This window comes from Phodopus roborovskii, unplaced genomic scaffold, assembly GCF_943737965.1.
Source record: "Phodopus roborovskii unplaced genomic scaffold, PHOROB, whole genome shotgun sequence".
Taxonomy (NCBI): Eukaryota; Metazoa; Chordata; class Mammalia; order Rodentia; family Cricetidae; genus Phodopus; species Phodopus roborovskii.
The window spans coordinates 46,793,826-46,816,996 of NW_026126433.1; the positions used below are offsets into that span (position 1 = coordinate 46,793,826).

At 34.6% G+C, this 23,171-nt stretch overlaps 1 protein-coding gene across 2 annotated transcripts in view; it reads right to left on the reverse strand.

Annotated features, from left to right (window-relative positions):
• The window catches only part of Akt3 (AKT serine/threonine kinase 3), a 218,029-nt gene that overhangs the window by 70,772 nt on the left and 124,086 nt on the right, over positions 1–23,171 (reverse strand). For both annotated transcript variants that reach the window (XM_051186382.1, XM_051186383.1), the window contains 3 exons: positions 15,224–15,335; positions 9,397–9,541; positions 3,087–3,218 (listed from right to left, as the gene is read on the reverse strand). In XM_051186382.1, the coding sequence (XP_051042339.1) occupies positions 3,087–3,218; positions 9,397–9,541; positions 15,224–15,335 (389 nt within the window). The remainder of the gene's footprint in view (positions 1–3,086; positions 3,219–9,396; positions 9,542–15,223; positions 15,336–23,171) is intronic.

Sequence of the window (23,171 nt, forward strand, 5' to 3'; positions counted from 1 at the left end):
TCAAGGCCAGCCCATTCTACAAAGCTACACAGAAAATTTACTGATGCTATACTGATGAGTTTAGTAAAAGAGAAAGAAGCAATTAGGAGACCATTAAAGTACTCCAAAATAGAAATAAGATAATTTAGGCTAATGCAGTAGTTGGAGATAGTTTTAGAATTAAACTCAACAGAAATATTCTAAAAGTTACATGCCTCCACCAAAAAGGTAAACCAAAAGAAATGTCTTTATATGCAGTGATGAAGGTATTTGCAGAAAAGGTATGGAGTAATATGCTAAATAACCTGTCAGTAAATTAGAGAAAGACTAAAAAGAATGAAGAGCAAATCAATTTATTATCAGAAAAGATAATCTGGTGCTTTAGAAAACTTCGTGGGGTATTTCATTTTATTTTGGTGAAAAAAGCAAGATTACATACAATGTTTTCCTAGATCAGTTAGTAAATTTCATGACAGGAGACCTTTCCTCCTTTAAATTCTTCAATCTACTTAACCACATGTGCATAGCCAAGCAAAGCTACACAGAGATAAAAGAAAATTCTTTGTTATAAGAACATAATTGAGGGGTAACAGGATATACCAATTAATACATCAAAATGTAGTTTCTATCATAATTTATATTTAAGGTTAGAAAATTTCCCATTAATACAAATTTAATGATACTGTATCTCATATACTAATTAGTTTTTCTATGAAGATATGGTATGTACAAGCTAAAAAGTAAACACAGATGCCAATAATTTTAATTACAGTAAAAAGCAACATGTCAAAACAAGAAGTTAAAAATAACAGTGGCAATACTTAGTAGCTATAACAATGTGATGATTATTTAAAAATTCATTTGTTGATCATAATTTAGAAATGCAGAGCTTTTAAAGAACTAAAATTTAGAAGGATAATGTTCTCATAAAATGCCTTTGAAATACAGATTTCCTTATATCTGACTATCCTGAAATAGTAAATAATGAGTCTTCAAGTCTAATTTCTTTCAAAGAAAGAAGTTTTGGAAGGGAACTATTGCTGGAGACCATGAGGTGCCATCATTATTTCCAATATTATCACTAACCATGTGGCCTAAAATTCTTCCTTCATTTGCTCACTCCCTGTTTTATGGCAGTTGTGTTGTTTGTTTGAGTGAAAAAAGATAGAAGGAAAGAACATCAATTAAAACCAGAACAGGAAAATATGTTTATACTATTAACAAAGATCCAAAGATGAAACCTGGGTTTAGGATTATGACTATATTAGTATACTGAAGTTTCGACAACATAATTCAAGCACAGACTATTAATCCATCTCTACCTCCAATTACGATGCTCACTTCTACTTCCTCTGCCTCTTATTTTCAAACAGTTCAATGCCCACTTATCCAGATCATTGTTCTACTCAAATTATTTTCTGTATAACTGCAGTAGGTCTCCTGTGACTGACTCTGTCACAAGCTAGCTGACATCATGATATATCATGTCTGAAAACATTTACATCCTCCCTCCCTCCAGAGCAATAAATGAAATGAAAGAAGATGAAGTGAGTATTAGACACAAGCGAAGAAGGGCAGAAGGCACACTATTTTACTTAATGTATGGTAACTTTCAAGGATCACTGTTTATTTGCTCACTGTCTCCACAAGCCATGTATTAGCAACTTCGTCCTACTTGCCCACTTGCTTTCTATGAGATATGTCATACTTATCAAGTTCTGAATCATGGCTCTCATTTCCCCATCCTTAAGTTTGAGCAATGGACTAGATATGAACTTACAATGTTTCTTCCCTCTCTATTTGCTTTCTCACTATCCCTTAACTTCTTCTTAGGATGTTTTTTGCCTACTTGAAAGGGGGCAAAGGTTACCTATGAATAGTGATTCACCACTCTCAAGTGTTATGCTTGGTGTTTATTACTGATGCTTCTGTTTCAAATAATACTTGGATGGAGTGGCACATCCTCTTTGACTCCCATCAAGGTCCTGTCACTTAGCATTTCTTGAACTGGAAAGCATATTGCCTTGACATTCAAAATATCCTGAACATGTAGACATAATTCCTATACTCACTGGCATGAAGTAGACCCTTTCAGTCTAAAATCTTCCTCAGTTCTAGCAAATTTTATACCTTGTACTTTATTACTCTTGCTTTAAAATCTCACAGATAATATATTTCCTTTGAATGATCCATCATGTTAAAATTAGCCACTCAATATTCTCCATTTCTCTATTTTTGGTTTCTCATTCCCAGATATTGTTTCCTAATGCATTCATTATTTTATTTTCCCTATAGTGATCAAAAACAAGGAGTATAAAAACAAATGAACTATTAAAAAAAATGGGCCTAAGATCTAAACAACAAAGTCTCAAAATAAAGGTGTGGAGGGGGGCAAAAAAAAATAGCTCAAAAAATGTTCTTAATCCCTAGCAATTAGGGAAATACAAATCAAAACAATTTTGAAATTTCATCTTACCAATCATTTGGAAAAGATCAACAAGACAACTGTCAACAAATGCTGGAGGAAATTTGGGGAAAGGTGAACCCACCTTCACTGTTGGGATTCAAAGCTGATCTAGGCACTCTGGGAATCATTGTGGTAGAGTCCTCAAAAAAGTTAAAATTAAACCTACCATGTGACCTGTGTATATAGAGCTCTTCTTAGCATATGACGAAAGGACTCAACAGCCCACTCAATAGATACTGTTCAGCCATGTTCATCGCTCTCTATGCATATTAGCTACGAAATAAAAACCACCTACATGTCCTTCAACTGAAAAATGGATAGTGAAATGGGGATGGCACAAATACATAACACTAATGCAATTACTGATGTGCATTACAAATATAGTTAAAACATTCCTCCCAGTTAACAAATGAAAATTATTTCCTCCACGAAATAGAAGTTTCACTAATTTACATAATATAATATGCTGCTGAAAACCTTAAAATTAACACTTTTGTCTACTAATAAGTATTACTTAAAGTAATAGCTTATACTCAATATTTTGATTGCTTCATGAAGTCTCTATGTCATTTACAAAAATATACACAGATACATGTTCATACTACAGAAAAACGAGTCAGTGGCTTTTAGACTCAATTACCTTTGCAATAATGACTTCTTTCTTCAGAATCTTCATAGCATAGTATTTTCCACTTGCCTTTTCTCGAACTAAAATAACCTTCCCAAAAGTGCCTTTACCTAGTAGTTTCAAATAGTCAAAATCATTCATTGTCTGAAAAATATAAATCAGAAAATCATGATGAAATTGTTGGCACAATTTACTGTTAGTCTCCTTCCAATGCTAGCACTATAAACTCAATATTGATCCTACTACTTTTCTGACCAATTTGAATGAAAAAAAAAAGCAACGCTTGAGCAACATTCCATACCAAACATACTTAATGTAGTTTTCAGAGTTTGCAGAAATTATTTTGAAGCTAGAATTTCTCCAAGGGTCAAATTATTAGTTAACTTACAGATGATATTTTTTAAAGTAAAGTAAGGTTTTTAAAAAAGTATATTCATGTTCTCAGGTTTTGTTAAATTAATAAGTGCTACCTCATAAAAAGTGGTATCCAATAACACAAACATAAACATTTAAAAATATAAGCAAAGAAACTGCAGAAAATAATAATTAAATGTAGAACCCTCCAGCCAGACTGATCAGGAAGGTAGACACAAAGATAAGATTATCAACATGAAATGATAAAGGTGACATCACTACAAAACCTCTATGTATCAAAAGGACCATAAGAGAATAAACAGCTTTATGTCAGTGAAATGGACACTGAAATGAAATGAGCAAATTACCTACATTGCAAACTACAAAAGCTCACTGACAAAGCAATAGATAAGCTAAACTGAATTTGTACTAAATTTTTCACAATAAGGGAAACTCCATAACATGTAATAAAAAAAAAAAAAAAAGGTACCAATTCTACACAAACTTTTGTTGAAAATTGAAATGGAGAAATATTTTTCAGTTCACTCTAAGGCAAGAATCATTCGACATTAAAACCATTTTATATAATTCATAAATGAATGGCTACATGCATTTTTAACATCCCTTGACTATAACTCTGATAATTTTGTTTAAATGTCAAATTATAATGTCTTAAAATACTAGTTCAAAGGAAAAAGTAAATATCAAAAAGAGCAGGAGAAACAGTATATACTTATTGATTCAATTATAAATCAAATATATGTGGAAAAGTTACAAAGGTAGTCAATTAGAAAATAATAGATAGTTAAACAAAGTTAATTTCATTAACATCTTAAAAACTCAGAGGATAAGGAACCAAACTATGAGACCAAAACATAACTGTCTTGTTTCCATCAAGCAGCAGTCTCTTTACCACCTCTACCCCCTTCCTCTCCCTTCCTCACTCCCTGACCCTCAATATCCGATTGACGTTTTTAACAGTATTGTTTTTAGTTTGTAAGTACACAATTTCTCCAACTTCCTTTCCTCTTTCCAGTCCTTCCTTGCACGCTCCTTTTCTTCCAAAATCATGGCTTCTTAAAATGTCTTTGATCAAATAGTTTATGCCAGTTTTAGAGTCAGCCTTTAGAGAAACATGGCATCTCATATTTTTTCTGTCTTAGAAAGTCTCATGAGATGGCTTTCCTTCTGTGGAGGTTGAGGTTAACTTGTTGGAGAAAAGACTATGCACTAAGACCCTGCAAGATAAGATTCCACATGCACAGGGAAACTGCAGAAGATAACAAAGGCAACAGCAAACCCTGGGATATAACAGAAAGTTTTCTTTGGACTTTTCAAGATCAGAATATCAAAAATAACTTATTTGAAGATCTATGCAAGAACAGTAGAACAGCCCATCCAGCAACAAACCCATAAGAAATAGCACAGCTAATGTTTGTGGGACTTCCATGGCAATAAATAGGTTAAAAAAAAAAGTCTCATAACAAGGTCAAAAATTCATTTCATTGTTCAACATGGCATTTATTTTTCATCTAAAATCACTACAAAAAGATAGCTAATATACACCATGGCTAAATATTATTGTTGTTCCCAAACTTGAAGAGAAAAATGGAATAATAACTTGTAAATTGCTTTATGACATTTTCAGATGAAAAGCAACAAATAAAAAACATAACTACATTCCTCAAAGATTGCAATTTTAAGGACAAGAGGCCAAAAAGGAAAATAATGTAACAGTCTTTAACTGGATTTCAGTTTCTGTTACTTTGTCAACCTTTTGAAAAAGAAATTACATAGACATTAAATTAGTTAAGTAGTATTCTATATAATATAATTAGAAACAAGTTATGTATCTATTTTGACAAAACATCAGCAAATTAAAAGGGTTTTTATAGCAAAAGTATATGCTCAAAACAGCATACACAGAAACTACCTAATATTTGCAAAATGAAATATAAGCAATTATAAAATGTTTTCCTTTTGGAGATAAAAGAAAAGATATGATAAAAATGTTAGTGATTAACAACAACAACAATAACAACAAAAATGGAAGCAATTACAATGCTAGGCATTAAGTACAAACCTATAATCCCAAAGACCATAGTATTGTAATAGGTGCAAAGCTAGCCTGGGCTACATAGCATGAATACATATATACACGCACGCACATACAAATATACACACATACATATACAGTGACATAAAGGAAATCATTACTAGATGAGGGGATGAATAATCTTCAGAAATATGAATACTTTAAAACTGGCCATTTTAACCTATAAAATCAATGTCTATACACAACAAAAGCCTTACATACGTATGCAAAATCATACACATCCCTTTAAAACATGTTTTAATTCAAACAGAATAATATTCAAATCTGATAGTCAGACTTTATCTCTTTTATCCACTATGTAGTGGTGGAGTCTGAGGTGCTTGGACAAATACTATGGCAATACTCTACTCTGGGAACAAGTCAAATGTCTTCATGACCAAGAGGCAAAAGTTTAAGACTGCTTTCAGCACAGCTATCATGACCATTAGGTGTCTTCTGAATAGTACTACCCATTTAAAAAAAGTAAAGAAGAAAATGTATTTCAACAATTATGAAAACATCTTTATTCTGAATGTGTTGAAGTATGAAATTAAAAGAAAAATATAAATCATATTCTTTTCATGGTGACTGGTGCACATACAAGAAACAGTACTAAATCTAGCTGCCATGTGTGACTGCAATAATGGACTACTTTAAACTAAATCATTGGACTGTATAGAGCAGCAAGTGGTACAAACATTTCTTTTTTTATACTCCTGTGATTTAAAACTATTTTAAACTACCATATACCCTTCAAATTATGTGAAAAAAAATCAATGGAAATCATATATGGGTAAGCCCTAAATACACTAAAAATGTTTCTATCAGCTGAGCCTGAAGCAGAGACCTGCACTCTCAGCTACTTGTGAAGCTGAGTCAGGGGTTTTATATGTTAAAGCCAATCTTGAATACAGCATGGATTCAAGGCCACTCTAGAAAACTTAGTAAGAAGCTATCTAAATTTTTAAAAGAATAAAAAGTAACCATAATTATAGCTCAGTAGTACAGGATTTATATAATATGTATGCGGTCCTATGTTTGATCCTCAATATTGAAAAAAAATATCCTATTAAGTTTTTTACTTTTAAACTCAAGTTTCAGTAAATGATTCTAAGATAATCTGTAGAAATATGCTTAATTACTTTTATGAGACAAAAAAAGAAACTAAGTACAATCTGTAGTGATATTTTGTTTATGATCTAACATATAAAGCTTGCCTGAAGATCAGAGTGCAAAGTTAGCCACACTAATTAGCCATAGAGGCCAGGCAGTGGTGGCACACACCTTTAATCCCAGAAGCCATACTAGTTAGCCACACAGGCCAGGCAATGGTGGTAAACAGTTTTAATCCCAGCACTCAGGAGACAAGGCAGATGGATCTGTTAGTTCAAAGCTACATGAGACTGAATCTGTCTAAAAGAGAAACAGAACTCACACAAAAGTGATCCTAACACTTGTAACCACATGTCTTTAATCCCAGCACTAGAGAGGAATATAAAACAGGAGACAGGAGCTCAGTGCAGTGAGGTTTGGCAAAAACAGAAGAGTCTGGAGATATAATCTGGGGGCAGGATTGCCCTTTTGGTCTGAGCATTGATAGAAGTGAGAACTCTCTAGTGGCTGGCTGTGTTGCTTCTCTGATCTTTAGCATCAACCCCAATATCTGACTGTTTTTTTTTATTATTAATACCAATTAGAATTCATGCTATAACCATTAATGAAACTGACTTTATCCTTACTATATTTAAATGCAAAATATCCCCTTAGCTTAAGACTCACAAATACATAAATTAGGTACTATAGTTATTCCATTTTGGTAGATGAGGAAGATAAATGATGGGTTAGGAGTTTTACCCAGTCATCAGGATTCATGGGTCTACCTCTATTTTACAATAACATTCTGCTGACCTATGATCCAAAGAAATGTTACACAGAAAGGTTATATAATGTACAATTAAAAGACTTAGATACTTGAGTACAATATTTAACTTGTATTATCAGATGACTCAACTATAAAATGGTGACTTTTAATTGGCTAAGATAAATGCAAAAGTCCTTCTCAGAGCATATTACAAAATAAGCACAAAATAAATGCTTATTAATGGTTAATTAGTAAAACAGATGAATTATATTCAATTTAGTAATTATAGAAAGAAAAACAGTTCGATTCCGTTATTATCATCTATAACCAGACTTTTCAAGAAAATACCCTCACAAATTTCAAAATGTGTTTCTATTCAGTTTTATTGCTGATCAATACCCATTCTTATATTCAATATTTTTCAATTGATTGGATGTAGTACATCAAGTTACAGTGTTACAAACTCACCATTTTCAATTCCTGGCTTAACAGTATCTTACTGATCTGTTAAGCATATATTTAGAATTCCAGAAAATTAAACAGGGTAAAGCTGGTATAGCTTGCTTTTTAAATGCAGAAGTCTAAAATTCAAAGGATGAGATTAACTGGAACTTGATTCAAATTTATCAACACAGTCAAACTTCAAGCTATACACACTCATGCAAAAGGAAATTTCTCAGCTGTATAAATGAGTAAAGATAGGTTATGTTCATATTCCTGACTGAGAAATCAACTTACAATAACCAGTATATTCAAATCAACAACTACAAAAGAGAGGATATGTCTACATTAAGGAGTATATAGAAATGGCACAACAGTTAAGCACACTAGCTGATCTACTACAGAATTTGAGTTCAATTGCCACATGATGTTCTCAACTATATGTAACTCCAGTTCTAGGGAACCTAATGCCCCTCTTCTCAACTCTCTGGGCACACTTGGTACACAGATAATCTTGAAAGCAAAACATCCATATTTTGCATATAAAATAAAATGGGGGAAATTAAAAAGAAAAAGAAAATGTTCATAGGCATCACAGTATATTAATTAAAGAAAAAACTTTACATAGTGAATTAATTCCCTAAATTGTGACTATATAATTCTAGTAAGTTCACAGATTGCATGTGGAAGGGAAAGGATTTGAACACAGGAAATCTAACACCAACAGCAATCCTGCTTACTATATATTAACACCAAAAGGTAGAGTTCAGTAGTAGAGAAACAATTGCATGCCATATAGTTCAAAGTATAAGCATTACAAAATTAATTAAAAGAGTGAAAAACATAATTGGAAATACTTTGAGCACTTGTTTTTTTGCACCTGAATATAATTTATAAAATAAACAACAAATATATATTTAATATATACATACAAATGCATTTCAACCTATTATAATAACCATCAAGTCTCAGCTTGACAGCTTCCGTCCATTCTTCCCTACATGTGAGAATTTTCTGATAATCATTTTTTACATAATTAAGTTATTTTTAAAATTCTTATAGCATGAATGAAAAAATATATATATAATATATAAAACTATATATTAATCTGGATCACTGAGGAAAGAAAACTTGTGGGTTTTCTCCTTCATTGGTTCATGAACAATAATTTTTAAAAAAAAAAAATGTGTTATTTCTAAGACTCACTTTTGTAGGTTTAATGAGGTTGAAGGCACTGGGTAGAAAGCACAGACATTTCACCTTAAGGAAACCATTTAACTTCAATTAACTTCTAAGATGCTGTTGCCAACAAGATAAAGTGAGATCTATTTAGCACATCAATGACTGCTCCTTCCTATGTCCCACCAGACCTTCAACACTGCCATGCTGTTGCTGCAGTACCAAGCCTTCAGCAACAGGGACTTTAGGCTCACAAAGTGATGTGTACAGTAAAAAAAAAAAAAAAAAAAAAAAAAGGCTGACAACTCTCTCAGAAGCAGTTTTCAGCATTTTATTTTCTAGGCAAATTAAGACTGCATTTAGAAGTAAAATAAGTCGTCACCATTTTCTACCTTTCTTTTATGATGGGTTGTAGATGCATCCATCTCTTCCTCCCCTATGTTATCAATTTGTGAAGTTGGACTACAATTCATCCTCTCCTCTTCTTGCCTCTGCAGTCGGTCTGCTACAGCTTGGATAGCTTCTGTCCATTCTTCTCTATAAAAATGAGTACAATTTCTCATTAATAGAAGATGATAAGTTACTTAAACCTTTAATAATTTATGAAATAAATGAAAATAGTCTACTGTATAGCTGCCCTCTCTGCCATCATCTCTAGGTGATAATCCTAAAAGCATTTTTGCTGCAGGCCTAGAGTCAGGAGTAGCACTTATATGGGAATTATATTGTGTTCACTTAATATTGTATGAAATACATTTGTCTATAAATACATAATATATATATATATATATATATATATATATATATACACATACATACATACACACACACCACACACAAACATACTTGCATGCACACATACATATAAACAATTTATTTGAAGTTACCATTTGGGGTGATAGTACTCACACAAAAATGTAGACTGTCAAACAAAAACCCTGGTGCCCTAGCAACATGACAAACTGAGCAGAACAAGGAGACCCACACACCGGGCTCTGAGGAAAAACATGAGCTTACCCTGTGCCTTGTGATGCCATCCAGAAGGGCACTATTATGGTGAGCAAATGTATGGAGAGGAGAGAGAGAAAGAAGAGATAGAGATAAAGAGATAGAGAGCCAGACAATGGTTCATGTCCTGTGGTCAGAGGCATATCTGAAGAGATAAAAGCAGTGAGGACCAGGCTGAGGTGGGTGGCTTGATTGCCATCCAGGGGCATGGTAATGTCTGGGCCTGGGCTGGTGCTGAGGCCCATATCTGAGTTCATGGACCTAATGCAGCCAAGGTCTGTGTTCATGTGTGTAGCCCTGATACCACTGAAGGCCTAGAGGATAGGGAGTACAGAGCTGGCTTCACCCCTCACTGGCTATAACTCTAAGGAGAGAGAACTGCTCCTACCATTCACCAACTGAGGCACTCAGGAGAAAGGATCCTATACCTCATCTGGGCAGACAAGAGATCTGATCCTGTTAACAGGGGCATGGGTAAGCTGGCTCTGAAGGCTTAACAATGAGAGAGAAGGTCATGCCCCTCTCATCTGCCATATGGTGGTGTGGGTAAGGATAAAATGCCCTACTTCCCTTACCCCTTCTACACATGAAGTAGGCGGGGGACCCCCTTACCAACTGTAGTGCTTGGGAGAACAGGCTCCAGTAGATATCCCCAAAACCATGAAAATATTGGTGATACTAAGTAGATTCAATGAACTACTTAGTGATCCAGGGTGACTTGAAGGGAGGATCGGAGGTAGTAATCAAAATACATCATATATATTTAAGAAATACTCAAAGACCACACAAGTGCATCCATGCACTCGTGCGCGCGACACACACTTTAAAGCTACAATAACTGAAACACTATGGTATCTAAGTAAGGACATAGAATGACAGAAATACACATAGAGGAAGTAATAAAATCATGCATACATGGTCATCTTTCAAAGGGTGCCAAAACCAAAAGAAGAGTTTCTTCAGCAAATGGTTTTGGAATAAATGGGACTCAATATGAAAAATAATGAAATATGAATCTTATTTTAAATCACTCACACATACATAATTCAAAATAAGGACTTAAAGCTACAAAGCTAAAAGAAAACAAAGATGAAATCTCCATGACTCCTGTTTTAGCAGTGATCTTTGACTATAACATCAAACGTACAAGCCACAAAATGAACACCAATTAAAAAATCTGTGAAGCCAAGGAAACAGCAGAATGAAAATGAAACTCAAGAAATGGGCCAAAGTGTCTGAGAGATGTGTGTGTGTGAGTGTGTGTGTGTGTGTGTGTGTGTATGTGTGTATGTATGTATGTACATGTATCTACATATATATGTGTATATATATGAAAAGCTTTTTGTTTTGTTTAAAAGAAATTCTCCAAGTATGAAACTGGACTGATTTACACAGCCAGTTCCAGGCTAGCTATAACTATATCCTGACATAATGAAACTCTGTGTCCCCACACACTTTCCCCAAAAAGAAAGGGGGTTAGTTTCCAAATTTTGATTAAAAAAACTACAACTCAATAGCCAAAAACAAACAAAAACCAAACAACTAATTCAATTAAAAATGAACAAAAGACTCAAATGGGCAATTCTCCAAAGCCATAAAAAGAATCCAAAGGGATACAAAGTTTATTCTCAGTATTTTCATCTTCAGGTAAATTCAAGTTATACCATATCTCACTCCTTGCAATAGAGGACATATTAATAGGGAAATAGATGACAACAGGTGTTAGCAGTGGTACTAGTGACAGGTGACATGAAAAGGAGTATGGCAAAACCTTCAAAAATTCAAAAACTACCCTCTGATCCAGCCATCCTATTTCTGGGCATTTATCCAAAAGAATTAAATTGGCCATTCAAAAAGGCACTTGCTTGACCATGTTCACTGTAGTACTATTCAAACAAGTCAACGTGGAACTAACCTAAGTGTCTACAACTGATGAATGCATAAAGAAAATTTAACATATACAAAGAGCAGAATATTCTTCACTCTTAGAAAATAATCTTGTCATTTAAGGCAACAGGGATGGAATTAGAGGTCAGTAGGCCAAGAAATCTGGGCACAGAAAGGACGTTATATCATGTATGTGAAGAACCTAAAGGTTTTATCTTCCATTTCTGAAGACAGTAGTAATGATCAAAGGCTACAGAGACAGTACAAGGGGACAGATGGATGGTGAAAGGCTGATTAGTGAATATGAAAACAGTTGAAGAAAAAATTATGATATGCTAGCATACAGTTGGGTCGCCAGATAATAACATACTGTGCATTTCTTTTTTTAGACTTCATTTTTTTTATTATTCTTATTTTACATATCAATCCCAGTTCCCTCTCTGTCCCTCCCTCTTTTCCACCTCCCATAGTCCCCGACCACCCTCCCATCCCATTCCCCTCCACACTCCACATGTAGGGTGATGCCTTCCTGGAGGGGTCATCTAAATCTGTCAAGTCATTTGGAGTAGGGACTAGGCCCTCCCTCCTGCTTCTAGGTTAAGGTAGTATCCCTTCATGGGGAACATGCTACCAAAGTCCTTTTGTGCACCAGGGATACATCCTGGTTCCACTTACACTGTGCATTTCTAAGAATTATCTTAAATGTTTGAGAAGATAGGTCTAAAAATTTATACATGCACTAAAATATGAGATTTTATCCACTAATATGTATAATTTTATTTTCAACTATAAGTTAACAAACTTAATTTTACAAACAAAATTGCAGTAAAATATCTAGGAACATTTTTATCTAAACAACAAAAGATATGGGAAACTGGCTTAAGGTTTAATAAAGTTTTTCTGATTAAAGCCAGGAGTACTATTAAGGACAACACAAAAATGAAGACAAAAAAGAAAATGAAAATCTAAAAGCCTACACTCACATACACACATACATAGACCCACGCACTCATGCACATGTACATGTGTTTTAATAATTGTGAAAAAGAATGCATTAGTAAGATCTGTGACCTTGTTGGACTACCCACATTGAAAAACTTGCCTAATTTTATATTATCCATTAAATAAATGTAGCACACCCTACAGGGATCCATTTAGTTTACAATACAAAAGAATTTCCGACTAGGGCCAGAATATTACATACAGAATTTCTAACCCCAAGCACATCTAAGTCCTCACTGACATTAGATGAGAGCTATGAAATCCCCAGACAGTCAATACTTTATGAATGCAGACAAACATACTCTAATAGCACACTCAAAAGGCAGATTACCATTTTCTTAAACATAAATATAAGTGAAAACTGAGTCTTCCGATGAGTAGACTGATATTGCAGGAATGTCAGAAGGCTTTTGAGGCTTAATTCTGTCTATCTCATATCTCATATCTATCTCAGTCCTCAGGGAGTTAAGGCAGAGGACTGTCAAAAGTCTGAAGCTGGCCTGGGTGACACTGTTAAGTTTCAGGCTGACCTGAACTGCAGAACAAGAAACTGTCTATTCCCTCTCACCCCAAACTTAAAAGGCCCAACTCATAACCAACTTTGGAAACAATTCGAAACAAATCAAGCTTCAGTCAATGTTAAATAACAAGGGAGCATTGCATTAATTCAATCATCTATCAAGCACTTTGTCATCACATCCTGGACTGTGTGCTGAAGACTTTAAAGGAAAAATAAAACAAAACAAGGTGCATGTCTGTCAACTGATGAATGATGCTTGCTGTCAAGAAGGTTACAAAGGCAAACAAAGGTTGTAACGATGATACACTTGGTTAAAAAGCTAGGGTGGGCTAGAAGGATGCTCAGTGGTTAAGAGCATCAGCTGCTATTCCAGAGGACTCAGGTTTTATTTGATATTTAGCACTCACCAGGGAGCTAACAACCTTCTGTTTGTCTCTAGTTCCATATCTGAAACCCTCATCAGGTCTCCAGGGGCAGTATATATAAATGGTACATGGACACTCATAAAGGCAAAACACAAAGTGAAAAGGAAAAGGGAACAAAAGCCATGTCTATATAGCCAGGGTACCTACCTAGCCTACCAAAAAAAGTGCTGGGGGAACTGCTGCTTGACACTAAGATCCAAAGGACACTACAACTATCATGACTTTAGTTCTTGGTGAAGCACAAACAAATGAAGAACACAGTGCAAAAAGCCCAGGGCAGATAAGTGTAAAGTTCAACATAATCACAAGTAAAAACTGGGGCTGGGGCACACAGCATGTATGCACTCTAAAACCAAGCATAATATTACGCGTCTAGAAAATAAACTATTATCAGTGTCAAACTGGTGGTTTTTTTTATATATTCCCTAAAGAAATGACACATCACAATTTATTGATTGAAAGTATTATTAAAATTAAAAAATTAGAAAAAAGTGCTAGGACTAGGTCTGTAGCCCAATTATAGAGCACTCACCTAGGATGTGCAAACCCTTGGTTCAATAATACATTATTTCAAAAACTTTTGTCACTGATCATTTGTTAGGATTTTAAAAGATTATTTTATTTTCATGAAATTCTTAGGGAGGACTGTTAGACTAAGTTATCCATTTAGAAAAAAAGGCTATTAACATTCTACTTTGAAAGTCATTGATTAGGGCCAAATACAGTAACATTTGTAGGAAAACAACTTGTTGATTGGTGTTGCCAGACCGAGCTTATTAATAAGCCATAAGATAAAAGAGCATGAAGATAGAACTATAAAGTAGAGAAATAGAACAAAACCAGTATGGATCAAAAGAATGGAAGCATGGCCTCATATATGCCACAGAGCTCATCAGTATCATGGTGCTGCTACTCTCATCACTCACAAAATAATCAGTACACTAATCAATCATATCACTTATTAGTATTCTAAACTTAAGACACAAGTCTCAGAATCCTTCTCAACATAGTATTGCAGGAAGCCACCTGAAATGAATATGAATATGGACAGGAATGCTACTTGAAACCATTTACTACCATATTTCATTCAGAATTTCAGACATGAGTACAATCAACTGTACATATTATAAAGATACTTTGTATATAAACTGTGTTCAAGTTTTAAAAATACTGTATGCTGTTTTCTCTGAAAAAGCTTATTTTAAAGTAGTCCAAGGGTGATTCATCATTTTTCAGCCCCAGTAAAACATGTAAGACAACAGAAACAGAATAAAAGGTAACACAGTGCAAATGTATTTATATCTAATTACAAGTAATCCAGCTACAAATACATCTTTATACTATCTTTAACATAATAAAAATAAGCAAGTCTCTTACCTTTCCTCTGGAGTATCTACATGAAATGTTCTCTCTATAACAGTGGTCCACTGAAGACATCTGATAATAAATGTATTTGGCTTTGGTCGTTCTGTTTTCATTAACTGGCATTCTATAACAAGTAAAGTCAAATATCTCTTTAAATATACAAGTACTTAAACCATTAAGTAAACAGTTGACAACTACACAGTGTTATTCTAAACAGAACATACTGCAACTGAGAGCTCTCCACAGGTTCCAAGTTATTCACAACCTAACCTTAGTATTTCTTTCCAGGCCATCACCACTAGGACCAGTTTAATCAGTTAAATAAGACTCTTACATTTTTTCCCAAACACAACTTGTTCTTTCCTGTATCTTTAACTTTGCTTTAGCAGCTTCTACCATCTGAAATACCTATTTATTTTAGCACTATCGATTTGTATGCCCCAACTTTTTCATAGCAAAACCAAACCTTTAAGGTATAGGCGAAATCATGCTCATTCCATTTTTTTTTAACCTCTGGGCAGACTTGCCATTTTTACTCCTCTATGGTTTCATTATTTATAATTATGCCCCTTGTTATTCCCTTGGCATGGTATTGTAGTATCAAACATATTAAGAAGGTAGCTTTTACACTATGAAGTCTTCTGAAACAATAAACAGCTTGTAATTCTTGGTATACACAGTCACTAGAATTAGTCATGAACTGACTAGATTATGTCAGGGAATATCTAAGAAGACTTCAAAGAAAAGAAGTACAGTACAATGGTTTAAAATATTAATTTTAGAGTCTCATAACTCTCTCATAAGGGAAAGGAAAGCAGAAGGCACTTACTTCTAAAATAAGCCAAGCAACACATGGGTAGTCCTACCTTTAGAAAGAGCCCACAACCCTCACAAGCCTAGAATCCATCCAATTATGGGTTTAATAAAACAGCAATTGCTTCAGGTGATGGGTCAGAGATAGAGAGAAACCCCACTGTAAGGGCAGTGGCAAAGGTACCATCTTAAAAAAGAACCTATTGTAAAAAACAAACAAAAACTAAAGCAAACAACAATAAAAATCCCTGAGCCATCCCGGGAGAGTGCATAAAGGGAGCTGCTATAGATCAAGGAATCTCAATGTGGCATGCCACAAGCCCTGGGTAAAGCAGTTGTATAGAATGAGTATCAGACACTGAAAAGTAGCAGAGTGTGTGTAGCAAGAGGCTCCAATAAGATGAGGAAGTTCTGGGAACAGATTAATAAAATGAGAATCACCCTGGAGAGTTCAAGCTCTCAGCCTAAGTCAACAGGAAGATAAAACTCTGGAGCCACCTATCTTGAGAGTGCAAAGGCAGGTATTACACCTGTGTTAAAGCTAACTCCAACAGTTCCAACACACTTGAAAAGCATCCACTAACTAGATGATTAGCCACCCCTAGAGCACTACCAAGAAAGGGGTAGTATCTCAATAAGGGGGGATAGCCTGCCCAGCCCAGAGACTACAAAGTTAAGTGTGATGCTAGAGGTCCCACTACATGAACAAGAAGAAGCTATTGAAGTGAAGACAGTTCTGGCAGATATCAGACACTCATCCAATACAGACTAAGCAATAGCATAAATCAGAAAAAACAGACAAAAGGTCACAAATTCACCAGATCCTCTCAACATATATGTTATAGTGCACAAAGACATCTTTGTCTTCCACTTTCCTTTTGTAAAATAAACTTTAATATTTTATTTAGTATATTTTTACATTATGATTTTTGTTATTCTTTTTTATCTTAATCTAATTTTATGCATTTATTAGTTACCTTTTCCCCTTCTCCTTATCTTGTTTTGCTTCTATATGATGCTTCTCTTTTCCCTTTCTACTTTTAATACTATTTGAACTTGAATGCATTGAATTAAAAAGATACAATTTTACATTTAATTTTACATTTTTCTTTATTTTCCACCCTTCACTGAGAGAGAGAGAGAGAGAGAGAGAGAAAGAGCGAGTCTTCTCTACCTCATGCTCCTGGATCACACGTAAACTCTCAGCTAGTGTCCAGCACCATGCCTGCCTGCTTTCCTGCCTGCCACCATGGTCCCGTCTAGATTATTTTAGACTGTAAACCGCCGGAACTATGAAACCCAAATTAAATTGTAAATTGCCTTGGTCATGGTGCTTTGTCACTGCAGTAGAAAAGTAAAACACTGACTTTATTGCATTAAGTATGTCCATACTTATCATACTTAATTTCTAACTTGAAAGAACATTATAGTATATAACTTGAAACTACATTATAGTAGTTTCTCCATTTGCTGTTTTATAGCCATTGATATATTAAAAGGCTTTAATAGACATTAAGTGTTGCACAAAATAATAACAACCCAGACACTGATACTGGGGTTCAAGCTGAAAATCAGAGAAGCAAAGCAGCCAAGCCACCAGAGAGCTCTATTAAGGCTGAAAGAAGGATCCTGTCCCTCAATGTGGCTAGAGACTAATCACCAGAATACCAGGCCCTGCTCCTATTACTCTCTTTTAGACTTATTCCCTCTCATGTAACCCTGGGTGGCCTTGAACTCACAGAGATCCATCTGCCTCTGTCTCCTGAGTCCTGGGATTAAAACTGTGTACCACGACTGCCCAGCTTCTATAGCTATGGCTAGCTTTGCATTCTGATCTCTAGGAAAGCTTTATTAGACCACAAACACTGTCAACTTTATATGGAAAAACAAAAGACCTAGGATAGCCAAAAGAACCCTGTACAATAAAAGAACTTCAGGAGGCATCACCATCCCTGACTTTGTCACCACAACTAAACATAAGTCTGTATTTCTATGACTTGATTCTGTTAAAGCAAGAGTAAATAAAACTAGAAGATAAAGCCACACAAAGAAACATGCAAATTAGAGTACAGAAACACAAGATACAAGAAAAACTAAGGTGTCATGATTCCTCCAAATGACGTTAATACATCAGTTACCAAAGCACATCATACTAAAATATAGAAATGGGAGATGAAAATATCATAAGTTTACCAGTTAAAATAAATACATGAAAAAGTATAACAACAAGCACATAAATTGAATCCAGGAACCAAAAAGTCCACAACACCTGAAAAAAAAGGGAAAAGGAAAATGGATAGGAAATAATCAGCAATATTTATTAAAAAAAAAAAGCATAATTGAAGAAAAATTCAACAAGGAAACTGATTTTGCGGGGGGAGAGTGGTAAAGTGGAATAAAAATTTTAAGGGGGGGGGAGTAACTGCATAACAGAAAGTATCAATAGAATTGACCAGATAAAGACAGAACAGAACAATTCAGAGATAAAGGTCAACAAAGAACAAAGAACTATAATTAAACATCAATAAGTAAAAGTAAATAACTGGGCATGACAAGAACATATAGGAATTCTGAAATACAATCTAAGTAACAAATCTATTAACTCATAGAATAGATAAACATTTAAGGAACTGAAAATGTATTTGATGAAATTATAGCAGAAAACTTCCCAAACATATAAAGATAGACATTCAAACACAAGAGATGCTTAAAATCCCAACCAGATAAGGGAATCTTTTCAAAACACAATAAAGTCAAACTGTAAAACAATCTAATGCAAAGAAACAATATCAAAAGCTGTATGGGGAAAACCTTGAACTCACAAAGGCAAACATTAGAATTTAAAATAAAATCAGATCTATTAAAAATCAGGAGACATGGAACTTTGTTATCCAACAGAGACACATTTAAATGTAAGCACAAACTAAAGCAGTTCATGACCACCAAGTCAGAGCAATAGGAGATATTTATTACAAGGACACTACACACAGAAAGTGAGGCAGTCTCAATAACATGTGCACAGAAAAGAGCAAATTCTGTGGCAGGAAGGCATGAAGGAAAGAAACCTACGAGAGTTCATCATGTTCAGTGTGGTAAACCAACACAGCCTGATACTAACAGGAAAAAAGAGCAAACAACAATGGTCCAACAAGTCAGAAAACAACTAACAAAATTATAATAAAAAATAAGTGTCTCAATATTAACTTAAAAAGTAAATGATCTGAACTCACCAATGAAGAGACACAGTTTGTTAGACTGAATTGAAAAACTAAATCTAACTTGTTGTTTCCAAAAATACATCACACTGGTAAAGGGACCAAAAGACTGGGTCAAAGGGTGAAAATCTACCAAGCAAACAGAAACTGATAGCTGTACTGATAGCTAATAAAGTAAACTTAACAGTAAAATTAGTCAAAAGAGATCAAAAGCAAGCCACTACATATTAGTTGTGAGAATAACTCATCAAGAATATCAATTAATTATAAATAAGAATGCATAAAATGTAAGGCCTCCCAATTTTATAAAGTTCTGATGGACATTATAGGTCACATAGGTCCTGAAAATCTAATAATATGTAATTTCTATAACCTACTCTAATCTGTAGAAAAGTCATCCTAACCAAAATCAACTGAACCTAAAATGAAATCATTAGCACAACCCAGAGCACTGTCAAATGGACAATATTATGCCACAAAATACTAAATTTTCAGATTATTCTTGTGTGCAAGGCACGTGTGTATGCATGCTATATGTGATAGATGCATATGACTGTACCTCTGTGGACATGTCAAGTTCAGAGCAGGGCACTGGGCATCTTTCTGCTTTCAACTTGACACTTTCAAATGTCTGTTAAACTGACTGTTATAGTAGTCAGTTGCACTAGTTAAACTTCTGCAGAGTAACCAACTACAAGCTGAATTTCAAACACTCTGCTTACTTTACACCACAGATGACAAAGTTTGTTCGAAATTCTAGCTTTTCTGCAAACTTGAAAGCCAATTAACAGAACTGTAACATGCCAAATCAATATATATATATATATATATATATATATATATATATATATATATATTTTCTCCGAAAGAAATTCAGAGAAATCATCTGTTCAGATTATATTAAAAAGTTTAGGATTTTCATGTCAGCCTTTTTAATCTTTTAAATACTAATTTTATCCTTTTAAAAACATTCTACAATGCCTTAAAGAAGCTTCTAAATTTGAGGAGGTCCCATTTATTAATTGTTGATCTCAGTGTCTGTGCTCCTGGAGTTATGTTCAGGAAGTGGTCTCCTATACCAATTTGTTCAAGGGTACAAATTTCTCTTCTAAGAGGTTTAGTGTGGCTGGATTGATGTTGAGGTCTTTGATCCATTTGGACTTGAGTTTTGTGCATGGCCACAGACATGGGTCTATCTGCAGTCTTCTACACACCCTCATCCAATTGTGCCAGCACCATTTGTTGAAGATGCTGTCCTCGCCCCATTGTATTCTTTTAGCTGTTTTGTCAAAAATCAGGTGTTCATAGGTGTGTGGGTTAATGTCAGGATTTTCAATTCGATTCCATTGGTCTACTTGTCTATTTTTGTGCCAATATCAGGCTGTTTTCAGAACTATAGCTCTGTAGTAGAGCTTGAAGTCAGGGATGGTGATGCCTCCTGAAGTTCTTTTATTGTACAGGGTTGTTTGGGCTATCCTAGGTCTTTTGTTTTTCCATATAAAATTGATTATTATCCTTTCAAGGCAGCACACAGACTGGGAAAAGATTTTCACCAATCCTACATCTGACAAAGGGCTGATCTCCAAAATATACAAAGAACCCAAGAAACTAGTCAACAAAACACCAAATAACCCTATTAAAAATGGGGTACAGAACTGAAGAAAGGAATCTCATTAGAGGAAATCAAAAAGGCCGAAAGACATTTAAGAAAGTGCTCAACATCTTACTCCTGCCAGAATGTCTAAAATTAGAAACACCAATGACAACTTATGCTGGAGAGGAAGTGGAGATATGGGAACACTCCTCCACTGCTGGTGGGAGTGCAAACTCATACAGCCATTTTGGAGATCAGTATGGTAGTTCCTCAGGAAAATGGGAATTAGTTTACCACAGGACCTGGAAATCCCCCTCTTAGGCATATACCCAAATGATCCATATCCATGCAACAAAGACATCTGCTCACTATGTTCATAGCAGCATTATTTGTAATAGCAAGAACCTGGAAGCAACCTAGATGCCCCTCAACTGAAGAATGGATAAAGAAGATGTGGCACATCTACACAATGGAATACTACTCTGTAGAAAAAAAAAAAATAATGGAATCATGAAATTCGCAGGCAAGTTGATGGCACTTGAAAAAAACATCCTGAATGAGGTAACCCAGTCACAAAAAGAGGAACATGGTAAGTACTCGCTCATATATGGATTTTAGACCTAGAGCAAAGGATCACCAGCCGATAATTCACATCACCAGAGGAACTAGGATACAAGGTGTATTCTAAAAGATTCATATACATATATTTCTACTATGGCTGGGCATGGTGGCAGCAATCTTTAATTCTAATACTCAGGAAACAGAGGCAGGTAGATTTCTGTAAGTTTGAAGCTGACTTCGTCTACAAATGGGGTTCCAGGATAGCCAGGGCAACAGATTGAGACCACATCCCTCCACAAAAAGAACTCAAAATTAAACAACAACAAAAAAATTCTGATAGTCAATGTCAATGTAAACAAACATATCCATTTATTATAATCATATACATAGTTTATATTGAATAATTAAATGTCAACTGCAAGTTTATTTTTAAACTTTGAAGTATAATATTTTCATTTAATACATTTCTTTTTGTTTACTGTTTCCATTACTGTTTAGATAAAAAGACATGATGTCCAATAACAATGCCACATTAAAAGATAATCATTTAATACACCGAAGGTAGGTATCTCAGCAACCCATTGAATGATAATCATGTACCACATGCTGCACTCTGAGTGGTTCCTGAATGTGTCTACCTCAAAGCACAAAACTAAACACCACTATTATGCTCTGTTTTATAAATGAGCAAATCTATAAGACTCAACTAGCTAAACAACTTGTCTAAAATGCACAACTTTGTGTGAAGCTGTTTAAAGACATATCCCAGAACTATCTGAATCCAAATCCCACACTCTTCTGAAAATTGTCTTTGAAAACAGAGTAATCTGAAAACGTGACTAGACCTAGGCATTTTGCTGCCCTCTCTCTTCCTTCCCTGGGCATGGTTCCTCTCCCCTATGAATAAATCCAGGGTAATTTTTACCTGCTAACAATAGTGCAGGAAAGAAGAGGTAGGAGGTATTTTTCCTGGCGTGGACACTTCACAGGGAAGAATAGATAAGGTATATTCCTTGGCAGAATCATGCTCTGTGGCCCTCCTTGTTTCCCAGTAAAATATAGCCAAAGAGAAAGACATCAGTCTCTTTGGATTCTTTTCATGGCTGGGTTTCGCAAAGTACAATTAAGTCGATGGTAATAAACATGTTTATTTACTAATGGCAAATAACTAATCCCTAAACTTGCCTACATCCACCTCCACAATTCTAGTTACTGATGTCTGAGCCAATTATCCATTATCCAAAGACAACATATATTTTTCAACATAAACAATATGAATAAAATAAATCTTCATTCTTTATCGCATAACATAGTCAATAATAAGGAGCCTAAAATCAGCTTACTAACATTATTTTCCATTCTGAAAGATATTTTTCACTTTATGACCTGCATTCCAAACTGTACCAAATACTACTTAGTAGTTACATGGGATACTATTTGTAGCTTTAAATCTTGAACCTCTCAAAATAAATTTTTCTTTAATGAATATGATTACCATAGTTAACATAGTTATCCAAAGCACATTTTGAGAGTCAATATTTCAACTACCAATATTTTCCATACTTTCTATCCAGTACATCCTGCCTTTCAAGAAAGAAATATATCTCTTAAGGATTTTCTAGAATAACCATTCTTTGCATACATGAAATTACTAGTAAAAATACACTGTGGTTACTTTGAAACAGTAACTGAAACACAAAAGTGGCGTGCAATACTTTACTGAATTTTAGTAAGAATACAAACATTTAGTGGTCTCAAAATAAGGAATTAAGCATAA